General features: G+C 36.1%; 2 protein-coding genes across 3 annotated transcripts; both read left to right on the top strand.

Annotated features, from left to right (window-relative positions):
* The first annotated feature begins 3308 nt into the window (after positions 1–3308).
* On the top strand, positions 3309–4730 carry LOC114712345 (nipped-B-like protein B). Its single transcript, XM_028896866.1, has one exon. The coding sequence runs from the start codon at positions 3309–3311 to the stop codon at positions 4728–4730; it is 1422 nt and encodes a 473-aa protein (XP_028752699.1).
* Positions 4731–13943: 9213 nt separating this feature from the next.
* Positions 13944–15661, top strand: LOC114712344 (zinc finger Ran-binding domain-containing protein 2-like). 2 transcript variants are annotated; one of them, XM_028896864.1, is made up of 4 exons: positions 13944–14019; positions 14358–14703; positions 15174–15244; positions 15376–15661. In XM_028896864.1, exons 2-4 carry the CDS (start codon positions 14363–14365, stop codon positions 15387–15389), a joined length of 426 nt encoding a protein of 141 aa, XP_028752697.1. In that variant the 5' UTR covers positions 13944–14019; positions 14358–14362; the 3' UTR covers positions 15390–15661. The 2 variants fall into 2 exon arrangements, with proteins under 2 accessions (XP_028752697.1, XP_028752696.1); XM_028896863.1 differs by having other exon boundaries at positions 15171–15244.
* Positions 15662–17234: the final 1573 nt, after the last annotated feature.

Genomic DNA, 17234 nt, shown 5'->3' with positions numbered 1-17234 from the left:
ATAGGAAAAAAGACAAAAAAATGATAGTTAAATAATGAAATCCCCAAATGGTCATGTAAATGAGTAAAATTCTAGTTTAGATATAGGTAATCAAATTGGGATTTGCAAATTTGCTAAAATGGTCATATTGGCCTTTATTTTTTTTCCTGAAAAAAAAAAAGAACAAACACCCTTCTCGGCCTGTCGATCGTTGGAACTCCAATGCCGTTAGTGGCCACCGGTCACCAGACCTCTGGTGTCTGGCTGATGACTAATTACTGGAGATCTGGCGACTGGCAACTATTTTTTTAGGAATTTTTTTTTTCAAATCCAGTAATAAGATTAACAAGTTCTTTCACGCTATTAACAAGTCTAATATAATAATAATTAACAACATGTTTTCTAACAAATTCAAAAAGGGGCATCTTTACCACTTCAATAATGTAGCATCCCAAATTTTGGCTCAAAGGTATAGGAAAATTGCCTAAGAAGTGAAGCCTACTAGACCCTTTTTTGTAAGAGTCTCGGAGGTTCCCTGGAGGAATCACAAGATTCTCAGGAACTAAATTGCAAAGCGAGCGTTTTTTGGGATTGAGAAAAGAGGAAGATAGAGATTCCAATAAAATCTCAGGAGGTCGAATATGAGAAAATGGAGATAAATGCAAGTCAAAAATTATGTTAGAGGTCTCAATAAAGTGAATTATGGGGTTAAGTCGAACCAAGAGTAAAATTGTAATTTTACAGAATTTCAGGTCAGAAAAGGACAAAAATAGAAATTGTGCCTGAAAATTCTAGAAAAATCTTAGACAATGGAAAATGGCATTGTAAGGCCTTTTTGTGAAGAGAAATGGTAAAAATACCCCTCAGATGACTTTAATGGACTTTCTAAGATTATGGCTCATTTTGAGCTATATAGTTAGATTTAATTGTTTGAGCCATAAGGAGGCCTCAGAAAATTAAGAAAAAAATAGGGATTCATGAGTTAAGAGACTACAGAAAATTATAAAATTAGTCACATCTCCAAAAGACTAGTAGAATAGTCATAAGGAGGCCTCAAACAATTAAATCTAACTGTATATCTCAAAATGAGTCATAATAGTAGAAAGTCCATTAAAGTCAATCGAGGAGTATTTTTGTCATTTCTTTTCACAAAAAAGTCTTAAAATGCCATTTCCCATTTTTTGAGATTTTTTTTTTTGGAATTTCAGGCATAATTTTCATTATGGTCCTTTCTGGCTCAAAACTTTGCAAAATTATGATTTTACCCCTGATTCGGCTTAATCCCATAATTCACCTCATTGAGGCCTCTAACATAAGCTTTGGCTTGCATTCATCTCCATTTCCTTATATTCAACCCTATGAGACTTCACTAGAGTCTCTATCTTCCTTTTTTCTTAATCGCAGAAAACGTTCGCTTTGCAATTTAATCTCTGGGAGTCCCTTTGTCCCTTCAGGGAACCTCCGGGACTCTTGCTAAAAAATGCCTAGTAACCTTCACATGTTAGGCAATTTTTCTGCACTTTTGAGTCAAAATTTGGGATGTTACAAATAACACGATTAATAAATTTTGTAATGCTATTAACAAGTTCGGCATAGTATTTAAGAACAAGTATTCTGGGAAATTTAAAAGTGTTATTTTTATAACTTTAGTAACTCAGTTAACAAGTTATATAATGATATGAACAACTCTCATAATGCAATTAGCGACTCTAATAACAAGTTATGTAATGATATTAATAACTCTTGTAACCATAGTGATTGTCTAATAAACAAAAAATTTTTGTTGTACAAATATTAACAACATCAACTTTTATTGGGAAATTTTGTTAATGGTGTTATGAGAGTTGTTAATATCATTACATGACTTGTTAACAACATTACTGAAATTGGAAAAATGCCTTTTTTTAATTTTTTAAAAAACCTATTGTTAACTGCTATACCGAAGTTGTTAATAATGTTACAAAACTTGTTAGTTGCATTATTGAAGTTGCAAAAATACCACTTTTTAAATGTCCTAAAAAAACTATTGTTAATTGTTATACTGAAATTATTAATAACGTTAAAGAACTTGTCAATTACATTACTGAACTTCAAAAAGTTCCTAAAAAATAGATGCAAGTCGCTAGAGCTCCAGTGACTGGATGTCGGCCAGCCGTCTGGGCTTCAGTAATAGTAGCCCACTTGAACTCCGGTGACCACCGCTGATACTGGAACTCCAACAATCAGCCAACTGGTGAGGATGCTTGGTGTTTTTTCTTAAATTCGGCAAATTGGTATATCACAATTTGATCACCTATACCTAACTAAAATTTTGCTTATGTAGGTGATCATTTGGGAATTTTGAAATTTAGGAATCATTTTTCTATCATTTTCCCAAAGATATATATATTGGTTGTAAATAAATAAATCAATGGCCCTTTTCTTTATTTTCCTTTTTTTTCTTTTGCTTTCTTCTTTTTCTTTTTGTTTTGGATTTAATTTCTTTTTTCACTTTACTTGCGCCATTTTTATTCTTTTTTTGCTCTATTTTCTTCTCTCTCTCTTTTCTATAGGTATGTAGGCAACAATTAATACTATTGTAAGATGTATATGACATGAAGAAGAGAATGTTGTTACAATGATGTGCATGCATGGATAACTTTATGGAGAAAAGAAAAGTAACATGCTCAAGGGGGTAGCAAATGATATATACATATGGCTTGTGTTTAAAAAAGTAAGGGTTTAAAATATGAAAGGCTTTTATCATTTTAAAGTTTGCATATGAGTCGAAGATGTTAGCCGAACTGTTAGAGAGAGAAAGTAGAGAGAGAGTGTCTGCCAAGAGTAAGTTTTTCCATGTCTTCTGTCGACCTCACTCCCCGGAAACAGCCACCAGATCGTCCTATGGAGGGTCTGAGGGCTCCTAATGGGGGGATTGAAGATCAAAAGAGCACTGCCGGGTCAGAAGGAAATGTGATTACGTTGCCAAAGCAAGGAAATACTAAGAGCGGGAATGAAGAAATGGGAACAGATGAAAGCAGAGGTAAATCGCAGAGGACCACAGGAACTTTTACTGGGGAAGTATCCTTGAGAGCTCGTGAGGAAGACTGGATGACAGAAGAAAGTGAACTTCCAGTCAACACCACCTCAAGCCCCTTATCCTACAGAGATGCAGTTAAGCCCTCGGCGGGTTATGAACAGAACCCACAGAGAATGAAGAGGGTTGAAATACCCTGGGACGGGAGTCTACTTCTGAGCAATGAGGAAGAAATGAAACAAGGAGTAGAGGTAGTTGCCCCCAGATTTGCTTTTCTGAAGAAGAAAGGAGAAGGCTAGAAAAGAACTGGGAAATGTCGCTGATTATCAAATTGTTGGGCGGAACTATCGGCTTCATGCAGATGAGAAGGAAGGCTCAGCTCATGTGGGGAAAAGCAGGTACGGTAGATCTCTCGGACATAGGTAATGGTTACATGATTGCAACCTTTACAGACTGGGACGACTATTTCTTTGCTCTGGAAGGGGGCCCCTGGTTGGTCGCCAGTCATTATCTAACGGTCCAGACTTGGAAACGAAATTTCCAACCTTGGAATGAACGTATCAACCGAGTAGCGGTGTGGGTGAGACTACCTGGATTACCAGGAGATTACTATGACCGTAAATTCTTCTATAACCTGGGTAACCAGATAGGAAAGGCGATTAAGGTGGATGAGATGACACTGACAAGAGCAAGAACGATGTTTGCTAGGATGTGCGTAGAAGTGGACTTGAACGCCCCACTACTTCCGTCTTATATGGTCGATGGAAATATCCTTAAGATAGAATATGAGGGACTACATCTGATTTGCTTTGGGTGTGGAAAATTTAGACACAATGCAGAACATTGCCTGGCCAAAAACACGCAAAATGGCCAGAACCATGAAGGAGGAAAACAGGGGGAGAGGAAAGCTTCCAACACCGGTGAAAGCACAAGGAGCCCGGAAAACAAACCGGCAACCTCTCAGGAACACCCCTACGGAGGATGGATGGTGGCACAAAGACCAAGACGGGGGAGAAGACCTGCACCTAGAGAGGATCAGACTAGTACTGAAATAAAAAAAGGTGGCAGAAAGGAGAAGAAAGCAGGTACCTCGAGATTTGCTGTGTTGGAAGTTGAGGAAGAGACTGGCGGGGAAGAAATAGTACAAAAAGGAAACAGAGTACCACTACAAGAAATTTCTAATGAACAGAAAGGAAGAGAAAGTAACCCGAAAAAGTATGAACCAATGAAAAAGAAACAAAATAAAAAGTTAGAGTTGAGAGCCAACCAAGGGAAGGAAGTACAACGTGGCATATTAGAAAAAGAGAGTGGTAAAAGTGACAGAAATATAGAAGCAACAGAGAGCAGAATAAGAGAGAGATCAAGGGAAAGGTCAATTGAGAAAAAGAAAGAAGAGCAGGTGAGAGGAAGCAGCGACAGTAATTGCAGCAGTGGGACCGACCCAGTGACACGGCAGATTATCAGACATGAGAGAGATATGTGTAAGTTGGGCCAGTCTGAAGAGAGACCAATTGGGCCGAGAATTGAAAATAGAGAACACCTAGAGGACAACATTGTGGAAAGCTTCTTGGGCAATCTTCTAGACCGGCCTGAGGCGGGCATGGATCTGGACACTAAACCACCAGACCCAGAAGTCCAGTTGGAAGCAACGGAATTGTATAAGGAGGAGGGGCTTGTCCGGCAAGGAGAAGAAGGGGCCAGTAAGGAACGCGATACTGATCTCAGTAACGCATAAGTGGTTGTTGGTCCATCCTCAATTTACCATTAATTAATGATTCTAGTCTGGAATGCAAGAGGAGCAGCCGGTAAGAATTTCGGAAGTGCTCTAAAAGAATTAATGAGAAGATTTAAGCCTCAAGTTGTTGTTTTAGTGGAAACTCGGTGCAGTGGGACTAAAGCTCAGGAAGTTATTTAACGGATGGGTTTCAAGAACCAACTGATTGAAGAAGCTAGGGGTATGACAGGAGGAATATGGATTCTGTGGAATGATGACAACTTAAAAATCAGGAAGATTGAGAGTAATAAGTAGTATATTCACTGTGAAGTCAACGAAATAAGTAAGGAAAGCTGGTACTTCACGGCAATATACGCTAGCCCACGTGAATTGGAGAGAAGGGAGCTATGGGAAAGGTTGCAGGAGATAGCCAAAAACATGAAGGTGCCTTGGCTTTTAGCCGGGGACTTCAATGATATAAAGGAAGCGGAAGAACAAAGGGGAGGGAAGCTAGTGAATGAGAAAAAATGTAAAAAATTCAGAAATTACATAGAGCGCTGCAATCTTATTGACTTAGGCTCTAAGGGTCCAAAGTACACTTGGAAAGGACCTGTAATAAACCATGCTTGTAGAATGTATAAAAGGCTTGACCGTGGACTTTGTAATGTGGCGTGGAGAATGAAATTCTGTGAAGCAGTGGTGAGAGTAGGACCGAGGACTCAATCTGATCACCACCCCCTATGTATCCACCTGGAGACAGAAAGAGGAAACAAGGAGAAGAGACCATTCAGATTCGAAGCAGCTTGGCTAAGACACAAGGATTTCAAAAGCTTTCTTGTTGATCAATGGGTTGGGCAAAGCGAAATTGGAATGAAGTTAAAACGGTTGGAGGAAAAGCTTCAAGACTGGAATAGAAATGTGTTTGGTCATATAAAGAAAAAGAAAAATGAGTTATTGAGAAGACTGGCTGGAATTCAAAGAGCTCTGCAAAACCGCAAGGATAGAAGACTTGAGGAACTAGAGGAGTCTTTGAACACGGAACTAAATGAGATTCTACAGCAGGAAGAGTTGTTTTGGTTTCAGAAAGCAAGAACAAAATGGTTGAATGATGGAGATAGAAACACAAAGTACTATCATACCAAGACTACCATTCGGAGAAGAAGGAACAGGGTCACCACCTTAAAGAATGATGATAGCAATTGGGTTGAAGGGAAGGAAGAAGTGGGAGCCTTGATAAATGATTATTACCAGAATCTATTCAAAGAGGAGGAGACTGATAGAGGATGGGTTACTACTCAGCACTCATGGCCAAGTATTGAGAAAGAGGATTGGAACAGGATAAGCGCTGATATAACAAGAGAGGAGGTGAAGAGCACCATGTTTTCCATCGGGAGCCTTAAAGCGCCTGGTGAGGATGGATTTCCAGCAGCTTTCTTCCAGAAAAATTGGGAAATAGTGGGAGAGGATATATACCAAGCTGTTAAACAAATGTGGAGTAGACCAGAGACCATAAAGGAGGTGAATCGAACCTTAATCACACTTATACCCAAAGTGGACAGCCCGGAAAAAGTAAGTCAATTTCGACCAATCTCCTTGTGTAATGTGGTGTATAAATGCTTCTCTAAGCTGATTGTGTCGAGACTGAAAAATATCATGAAGGATTTGATTTCCCCATTTCAAGTGAGCTTTGTACCTGGAAGGAACATACATGATAATGTCATTATAGTTAATGAAATGATCCACTCTATGAGAAAGAAAAGGGGCAAGAAGGGCTTCATGGCAATCAAGATTGACTTGGAAAAAGCTTATGATAGAATTAGCTGGAGTTATATGGAGAAGATCCTAAAAGAACTAAAGTGTCCCGACCATATGATAGAAAGATTTCTGGGATGCATGGATACTACGTCTACACAAATTATCTGGCATGGTGAGAAACTTCAAGACTTCAAAGCAACCCGGGGACTAAGGCAAGGTGATCCCATTTCCCCATACCTATTTGTGCTCGGCATGGAAAAACTGACTCATCTAATTCAAGATAAAGTGAGAGAGAGAAAATGGAGAGGAGTGAGAGCTGGAAGGAGAGGACCTACCATCTCCCACATGATGTTCGCGGATGACCTCGTGCTTTTTGCAGAGGCAAACACTAACCATATAAATGTCATTTTAGATGTTTTGCAGGTATTTGGAGCAGTTTCTGGACACAGAATAAGCCAGGAGAAATCACATATATATTTCTCACCTAATGTCATTCAACGGGTGCGAAATGAGATATGTGCCAGAAGTGGATTTAAACAAGTAGATGAGCTCGGTAGATATCTAGGGGCAAATATCTCCTACCCAAGGCAACGTAAAAGTAAGTTTGAAGCGGTGGTCGAGAAAGTTAGAAAGAGGCTGAATGGATGGAAGGCAGAGAGCCTCTCACTGGCCGGAAGATCAACCTTGGTCAAAGCTGTCACGGGTTCAATGGCATTATATCCTATGCAGCATGACAGAGTCCCAACAGGAGTGGTGGAGGAGATAGAGAAAGCTCAAAGGAAGTTCATATGGGGAGAACAAGGAAACAACAGGAAATGGCATGCCGTGGGATGGAAAACTCTATGCAAACCAAAGAATGAAGGAGGCTTGGGTCTTAGATCACTGAGAAAAATGAATGATGCGTTCTTATTGAAGCTAATCTGGAGGATGCACTCTGAACCAAATAATCTTTGGGTTCAAGTGCTCAAGGGGAAATATGGAAGAGACCGGGTAGATCAGCAAACCCTTGTTGCCAAAAGTAGTGACTCGAGACTGTGGAAGGAATTGACTAAAATGTGGCCACTCTTTGAGGAAAATATGTATAAAGAGATTGGAAACGGGAAGGACACAAGAGTATGGATAGATAGATGGATTCAGCAAGAAGGCGCTCTTATTAACTATGTCACAAACCCAACCCAGATAAGTAGAGAGATGCGAGTAGAACACTTAGTAGGGGAGAATGGACAATGGAAACTGTCAGAATTGGAGGTGTGGATACCAACCAGTGTGACTGAAAAGATTTCTAGCATGCTGCCGCCACAAGACAAGAGACCCGATGACAAGTTAAAGTGGAAGATATCAGGGAAAGGCAACTTCACCATTGCCAGCACCTACAACAGCTTAGTTGGGGTGGATGAACAAGTCAGTGATGACTTATGGAGACAAATATGGAAGTTAAGGACCCCAGAACGTATACAAACCTTCATGTGGATTGTCGCGCACAAAAGGCTGCCAACAAAAGCTCAAACAAGCAGATGGGATACGAGTAATGGAGAATGTAGCATCTGCAGTGCAGCAATAGAGGATATGTCCCATGCACTTAGAGAGTGTCCTTATGCTAAAGCAATCTGGAAAGGAGTAGTACCCCGAAATAAGTGGTCAAGATTCTTTAATGAGGAGTGGAAAGAATGGCTCAACAATAACCTCATGGTGAATGGAGCCCTCAATAAAGACAATGGATGGAAGGAATGTTTTGCGACAGGATGCTGGCTAATTTGGAGGTGGAGAAACAAATTTGTGCATGAAACCGACTTCAGTATCCCAAATAATGCTGCTGAAGTGATAATCAGATATGCAGAAAGCTATAAGGAGGTAAGGAACAACGAGTTCTTCAGAGAGCTCAGAGCAGAAACAATCCTAATTGCTTGGCAAAAGCCTAAGATAGGATGGTGTAAGCTAAACACAGATGGAAGATGGAATGGAAGCAGCTTCGCAGGATGTGGAGGCTTGATCAGAGGAGATTGCGGCGAATGGATCAGGGGATTTAATATGAGAATACAGTGTAAGGGTGCGAGGGAGGCAGAGGTATGGGGACTGTATGAAGGGCTACGTATGGGATGGGATTTGGGTTTGAGGAAGATAGAAGTGGAGTGTGATGCACTCCAAGTAGTTCAGGATATCAAGAATGGAAACCCCATCAGCAGCAGGAGAGATTTAGCAAGGATGATCAAAGAAATCCTGCAGAGAGACTGGAATATTCAACTCTCTCACATCTATAGAGAGGGGAACAGAAGCGCAGACAAAATGACTTCAATGTGCAATGGGAGAATAAACGAAAAAGTGATCTGGACGAGTCCACCTAAAGAGATGCAGGAAGTCCTTGAGGCTGACCTTGTTGGTATAGAAAGTAGGAGAACGATTTATAATTGAGTGTTTTGTTGGGCTTCGGCCCCTTCCTTTACCAAAAAAAAAAAAAGTTTGCATATGAGTCAGAGATAATAGAATCAAGATAAATTCTAAAGAGTTAAAAAAATTGTAAGAAGTAATTACTCAATTTAGGAATTATTAGAGGTTGAAAATCCTTCCAACAAGGCTATTTCTTTTCGCATATTCTACTCACTGAGACTAACTGAAAACCTTCATTGATTCAAATGCACTAAATTACTTGTTTTAAGAAAGGCTTTTAGGATTTGCGAAAGTTTTCACATAAGAGTGCCAGACATTTATAAGTTTTTTTGGGTACAAATTTTGCTTCAAAAGTTTAAAATCATAATAATTTTGCCCATAGACGTTATAAAATTAACTATTAATGTCATTATTTTAATGGTTAATGTTAATTTTTTCATATAGTTGGAAAGTTAACAATTAAAAAATTGCCTTCAAATTAACATGTGACTGGAGAGGAGACTTATCATGTGATATGGGGCGATATAGTTGGCACGGGGAGAATTAACATAACAGAAAGGAAGATTTTATAGTCAATTCTGTGCTTAAATCTTGCTTAAAACAATTACTTACTATACCAGTTAATTGAACCAAGTTATTAATTTCAAATAAATTAAATAGTTTGAATAATTTTTTTAACTGCTTCAGAAAGCTTTTCTCAGCAGTCAGTGTAGAAAGTCAAAATTCACCAGTCACAATTTTTATATTGTTTTGCGACAAGTGTAAAGGGCCGCTATAAAAGTGATATTTTGTGCACCAGTAATTTTTCAAAATATCTAACAATTTGCGTGTGGAAAGTTTATTCATGCATATTCTCTGGTAATATCCTTTTTGGAAATGCATGAGGAAACTATATATTATATTATTGCGTCTCGTACGAGTGAATCACTGAGTGTGGTATTAAAATTCCGTTTAAAGTACTGAGCCTGTCCCACCATATAATTACTTTTTAATTTTTAATTTTTTTAATTTTTTTAATTTTATGTTTTCCAAGTTTGCACATTAACTTTGCATATACTCCCTCTAGATCTTGATAGGAAAGTTAATTTGATATTCAATTTAGTTTTAAATATAATATTTTAATCTACCTGTTTCTTATATTTATCTATTTTTCTAAAATAATCCTTGTAATAGTTGTACATGTTAAAGGTTTTATTAATGATAGTTTTAGCTAATATATATAATTACCAATGATATTTTAAAGAAGATAACATCTGTTTATTACAAATAAATAACCTAACTAATTTTTTTAATCTCTCTAAATTAGTTAATTAGACTTTATATTAAGAACTGAAAGTAGTATATGTATGCGTATATGGATATATATGAGAATTAATTAAGCTTCTCCGTATAGATATTCCAATATGGTGGTTCAAAGAAATTCCCTCCAGGAACCACTTTTTTAAAAGGTAGATGACCAAGTTCACTTGTCTATATTCCGCTCAACGTCGGTCCGCCACAAACCTTCTCCATATTCCAATACGGTTTCTTATCATTTGCCTTCGCAAACACAAATGCATTAACCACGATATATTAAAAAAAGGAAGGAAAAACAAAAAAGATAATTAATCCACAGCTCCTTATAGTTTCAACTAATTTTGAATCAGGTCCTTATAATTTTTTTTCTTTTTATCAGGTCCTTATACTTTTACCTGTTTTTAATTTGGTCATTGTATTTATTTTTCTTTTTATCAAGTCCTTATAAGTTCATCTTATTTTTAATTAAGTCCCTGAATTTTTTATTCTTTATTTTATAAATTCTAATAGTACTATTATATAAACATAAAATAGTATATATTATTTAATATTAGTTTATAAAAAATAATATTCTAAAGATATTGAATTATTATAATGATTTTAATTTTTTCACCAAAAAAATTAATTGTTCTAAAAAATTTTCCTGAATTAATTAATTTTATTACTTTTTTATTACATAATTATTAATTTAATTTAATTATTAATATTTTATATTTCAGTATTAATCTATGTAATTAAGCTTATATTTAATTAATAAATAAAAATTAAAACTACATGGACCTGATTAAAAATTTAGTGAAATTATAAGGACTTAATTAAAAGAAAAATAAATACAAGGACCTAATTAAAAAAAGGTAAAAGTATAAGGATCTGATAAAAAGAAAAAAAACTATAGAGACCTAATTCAAAATTTGTTGAAACTATAAGGACTTGCGGATTAATTAACCCAAAACAAAAAGACCATTTAATGCTAATCTTGCAATGAGGCTGAGAGAATACTGGGAGAAAGCTCTATAAGACTTGTTTGTTTGTTTCATTCCAAGAAATCAATGGGTTTGGTTCTATTAGGATCTAACAATTTAATCGGGAAGTTAACGTTCCGGATTCCCCGCCACCAGTGTGAAGAATTTATTTGTGTTATTTTTAGGTAATATGTTTGGTTTGTTTTGATGAGAAGAGAAAATAGAGGAGAGGAAGATGGGGGAAGAGAAAATACAAAAAGAAAAAAAAAAAGTTCTCTCTCTTTATGTTTGAATGAATATGAGGAAATAAATATGAAAATTTCCACCAAAAAGAGAAGTGAGAAAAGAAAAAAGTAACTAATTTCACAATGACAACAATTTATTTGATTTTTCAACAAAAAAGGCTTTCCAAGGTCCTTATGAGCGCTGCAAACCTTAAGCAATTTTGGAAGGCATATTTTCTCTCTACATTTATCAACTTCTGAAGAGAAAACTGAAGAGAAGAAGTTAGAAAGAAAATATATAGACCCTACATGCATCTTCTTCTTCCTTTTTAATTAATTTTTTCTATTGATCCCGAGAAAAAAGGTTTCTTTTCCCTCATGTTTTATTTTCTAATTTTCTCTTTCCATGTGCTTCTCTCTCCATCCAAATATATGCTCCTCTAAGCTTTTACTTTGATCTTATCGAGGCTAATTAAAGAACCTAACGATACCCCCTCCCAAAAAAAAACCATGTCGACGGATGGCAGAAAGGGACCACCATATGGCCCATTTGGTTGAGAGGGAGGATGTTTAAGTGAATAGAGATGGGAATGTAGGCCAGATGGGGATGGCAAAAATAACCAATAGAGTTGTTTTAGCAAAAAACATTAATATCTCATAATATGATAAATCAATAGTAGAATTCTCATTAGGAGGTACGCGTATATATAGTGCTTAACAGTATATTAAATAGGATTACCTCTAATAAAAAGATATTTCTACCTAGGGGAAAAAAAAAGAATGGCAAAAATATATTTTGACATACTTACCTTAATTTCATACTCTCTCTGTTTCTTTTAGTAAGAAACAATCACTCTTGCCGGGATGTTTCTAAATATTAGACACAAATTCTTTTTATCTGAAATTTTAAACTAGTATTTTTATTTTTATACCCATTAAATATATCTCATTTATTATCTCTCTATAATAAATTTTCATTTATTATGTCTCATGTATTCTCTTTATAAACAAAGAGATATTTGAAAATATATATATATATATCTTACAAATTTATTGCTTGTTTTTAATTAAATTTAGCGAACAATTTGAACCGCGTGACTTTGATAAGTGTTTCTTTTACACACGCACACACACAAAAACTAAGGGAGTAAATTGACGTTCCAATATCTATAAAACTATGGAACCCACAAATGCATTAATCCGACTATTTCTCCCTAGAAAAGTAACACCATGAAAATATTGCTAATCACGTCCTGCCATTTGTGCACTTATGTAAAATCATTGTGATAGCGCATTTATGTTCATTTGGAATTAACCAAGAATTTAAGCATGAATATACTCGCTAACGAAGCTGGGAAACAAAAGTATTGTTGTTTGATAATGGAGGTGAATGCTCGAATGGAATTTCAATTATTGTCATAAAGTGATTGAAAAGAAGAAAAAATAACTTGGAATTGGATGTGCATAAGACTGGAATTTATTCGTTCAACTTTTTTAACTCCAAGTTTTCGCTCTCATACTGCACATACCACCAGACGTGTAACCAGTGAAGGTTTATATGCAGGTTGGGCGAGGGACTCACACTGTTTTGCATCAAAGCATGGATCCAATTATGCAGTATGATGAGCTCATATTACATCTAATACTTAATATAAGAGCCAGATAACTAGTTTGCGGATATTAAGAAAATTAGTTAAATTAGTTATTTCCAATTAATATATGTTAGTTTGTTTTAGAATGTCTTTTGTAATCATATACTATCTTTAGGTCTTAATGTAAAACCTAACTAACTAATTTAAAGAAATTAAGAAAGCTAAAAAATTAATTATAACATATATCACATAATCTCTTTAAAATTTTTATGTATATCATTAGATTATATATATATATATATATATATATCAGTTTCTAAGTTAGACAAATTAGTTTGAAGAAAAATGATAAATATATAATATTTTTTTGAACTTCTTTAATTTCTCTAAATAAGTCAATTGAGTCTTATATTAAGGGTTGGAGGTAGTATATTATAATTGCCTTTTGATAAAAACTCGCTTACTATGTGTACCTGACAAGGATACTTTGTGAAAAAGAATTATAAAGTCGGGAGGTAAAATGGATTGAGATTGTTTTATATTTAGGGTCAAAGTAAACCTCTTACATAGCTCCCATATTTAAGACATCAGGTAGTGCATATTATCAACGACTAACATAAGTGGGGTTCAAGGGATGTTAGATTCTTGTGAAGTCTTACCACATAGTTGCTTCCCCTCATAATGCCTCACGTCCTGCATATGTTCTCTCTCAATAATGCATAGGAATCAAGTAAAGAAGGGCAAAAGCGGGTTTTTGGATTGGAAAAAATTAAAATGCATGTACATACCTGCAATGTTATTTCTTACTTTTATGAGCCCATGTCGTAAAATAACGAGTGAGAAACAGGAGCAATTTTTATTAATAAAATTTTTTCTACTTTTGGAATCCCATCTTGAGAAATCTATCTCTTGATTACCAGTGAACAAGAAAAGAACATCCATGTTCCCCACACACGATATGGTCTCATAACTAGTATATAAAGCCCTCCCAACTTAACCACCAGACTCACCACCATCTTCGTTATTTTCTCAGACTCTCCCATAGCAGCAAGCCATTCTTTGAGCGCATTCGTGTTCTTGATCATTCTGTACTAAGGTAAACATCTCACTTCTGCGTTTATCTCATCCAAATTTGTCTATAGATCCTCGTCCAGTGTAGCCTCATGGTTCAATCATAGCACATGAAGCTCATATATGTAGTTTCTGCTATCAATAGTTGATTATGCAAAATCCCTTTCTCTCATTACCTTAGTTTGTTAGTAGAATAACAGAACATAAGGTTCATCAGTGCAGGCTTTTAAATAGTTTCTCATTGTTGCGTGGGTTTATGTCCAACGAGATGAATCATATAGCTCTCATATGAACAATGCTAAGATTTGATGAGACCTGACATTTTTGTAAACCATAACGTCACATTTAAGAGTAATTAAACAGGAAAAATGAGCTGGGCAGCAGGAGGAGATTGGATGTGTGGAGCTTGCCAGCACATAAATTTCAAGAAGAGAGATGCGTGCCAGCGTTGTGGGTACCCCAAGTTTGGTGGTCCTGATCCTTCAACTTATGGATACAATAGGACCGAGGCTTTAGCAGGGGACTGGTTTTGCACTGCCATGAACTGTGGGGCTCATAACTACGCCAGCCGATCCAGCTGCTATAGATGCGGCGCCACCAAAGATGATTATGCTTCTCTATATGCAGGAAACATGGTGGGTTCTGGAGGATATGGATCAGATTGCAGTTTCCCTCCAGGATGGAAGAGTGGTGATTGGATTTGCACTGGGTCAGTTCATTATCTCTTTATATATGAATCATTCAGTATAGTGTCTAATCTGCGCATTTTTTTGCACCTGCACTAGTACGAAAATTTCATAGCAAGTTAAATGGATCGCGACAATACTCACAAGAATTCTACGTTCTTTATCTTATAGATTTGCAGCTTTAAGAAAAGCAGAACAACCTAATTAAGAGCAACCTCTTTTCTTTTAGCCTACAAGAGCAGCATTGCTTTTGCTTGTTTATTTTAGTATAAACAACTTCTTGTTAGATAAAAGGTGAATATGGTTGAGACAGTGAGTAATGAGAGTGACCACAAATGAAAATGAATATGGTTTTCATATAAAGGCGCTTAATACACAATCTTCTCACTAAATCTGACCGATCTTCTGTCTATCTTACTAAACAAAATATATAAGATCGCCACATTTCTTCATTATGTGACGCAAAGATTTTGTTCACTTTCTGGTGTAGCAGATATGGCTGTGGAGTGCACAATTATGCTAGCAGGACAGAATGCTTCAAATGCAAAACCCCAAGAGACTTTGGTAAGAAAAGTTTGGCTTTTCGGGAATTCTCTTTTTTTTTTGGCATTTGAGAACATTTTATAAGGCTTCTTAATTAGCAAATGATATTCAATAGGGGTTCAATGATAACGTTATCATTACTTCTATTTCAGGTGGTGCAGACTGAGAGAAAAGAAACGATCGAAGATTCCTGATTTCACACATTTCAACTCACAGTTCCCTCCTTAAACAACATCTTACCTTGTTTTAATTTCCTCATCTTAAGTTGTATACTCATAGTTAACGAAGGCAATCTATTAGAAGCATAGCATCTTTCCATCCTAGGAAGCTTTTGAGCTTGATGCTAAGCGTTCTAAGTTCTAACACATGTTACAACCTCCATTGTTGAGAGTTTGAGATAAGCTTCAAAAGCTATTGTATAATAACTACTTTGCTTCCCTCAATTTTCCCTTGTTTTCTTCCACACTCCTAGTGCACCATGAAAAGAAAAAAGAGAGGAAAGAAAAGAAGAAGAAAAAAATCTGTGTAATAATGAGGAATATCCATTTTATTGAGCTTCTTCTCCTCAAGTTCTCTGGAGAACGTTTTGCATGGTTCTTAGATCGTCTGAGAATTCTTACCTAACCCTTGACCAACGTGAACTCTGGTTTCAACAGCATTAACCATAATTAAAGGGGTTTTTAGTTAGTTGTTGACTTCAAAAGGGAGACTTTATTGGGGAACAAAATTCGGGGTACCATTAAGCATATGGAACCCTTGGCCTGAAATAATTTTGTGGATAAGAACCAGATGCTCTGTTCCAAACCCTGAGATGCTACAAAGTGCCAGTAAATTTTAAGCAAGTCAAATACAAATCTCCTACCAAATGAATTTGTTTCTGGCGAGAAAAGACGTTTTGATTTCAGAATTAAAAAACGATTAACTTTTTTTTTTTTTTAACATTACAAAGGGCAACATCGTCACTCGGAATGATTTTTTTTTCCATAGTTAACTGAAACAGTGCTTTGACCACATCATGGGTCCAAAAAATGTATCTGTGAACATTTTTTCTTCATGTGCCTTGTTAGTATTACTACTCGAGTCCTAAATGTACGAACTGGATTGGGTACTCTTTTTGTACTTAATATAAGATTTGTTTAACTAATTTGATTAGATTAAGGAAGTTAAGCAAGTTAGTTAATTATAAGAAATATGACATATTTTTCCTAAAATACCATAATCATCTTTCTTAGTATCCTCCCTTCGTCTCTTATTTGATTGTGATTGAGAGAGCATCAATAAAGTTAATTTTAAAAAAAAACTGATAAATATGATAAATATGTTTTACATTTAGAGCGAAGATCAACTTAACAATTAGGTTTCAGGTAGAGTACTTTTAGAAAAACCAACATGTGTTTTTTTTCCCAAATAACTATTTTAACTAATTTTTTAATATTTATAAACTAATTATGTAGGATTGGAGGGAGTATCTTTTAAAATATTGTGGGCTTCCTTTAAGATTGTTTATAGATTATTGCTTTCAAGATGTTAAGCAAGGACCCCGCTTTGAGTGAACCAGTTCCCCCAGCACAATGCAAGGATCCGAAGTGCAGGACAAGATATGTCGGATCGATGACATTGCCTTTCTTCGCCAATTATATTCTTTTTCTTCTCTGGGTGCTATCTATCGGCAATCCAAAAGCAAATTACATGAAACTGTACACGAAGTTTCAGACATGGATTGCTTTCTCTTGGTTCCTGTTACTTGGAGGGGAAATAGGATAGGGTTTTATTTATTTATTTTTTTTGTTACCCACCCAGTTCACTGGAGCTTTTGCTCCGACTATATCTGGGTCCGACCCGCGTCGCGCACCTGGTTGTGGTGGGTGAGTCTCTTAACGGGAATTTCTGTATACGCTGAGGTTCGAACTCGAGACCTTACTTAAGCGGTACCAAGCCGCTTATCACTTGGATCAACTCCCGTTGGTAGGATAGGATTTTATTAAAGAGACATAGATTTGGATTGCAAGCC

The sequence above is a fragment of the Neltuma alba genome, unplaced genomic scaffold (genome assembly GCF_004799145.2).
Source record: "Neltuma alba isolate B1F8T4 unplaced genomic scaffold, ASM479914v2 tig00011347_pilon, whole genome shotgun sequence".
In the NCBI taxonomy this organism is placed as follows: Eukaryota; Viridiplantae; Streptophyta; class Magnoliopsida; order Fabales; family Fabaceae; genus Neltuma; species Neltuma alba.
This window is presented reverse-complemented; position numbering and strand designations above follow the sequence as displayed.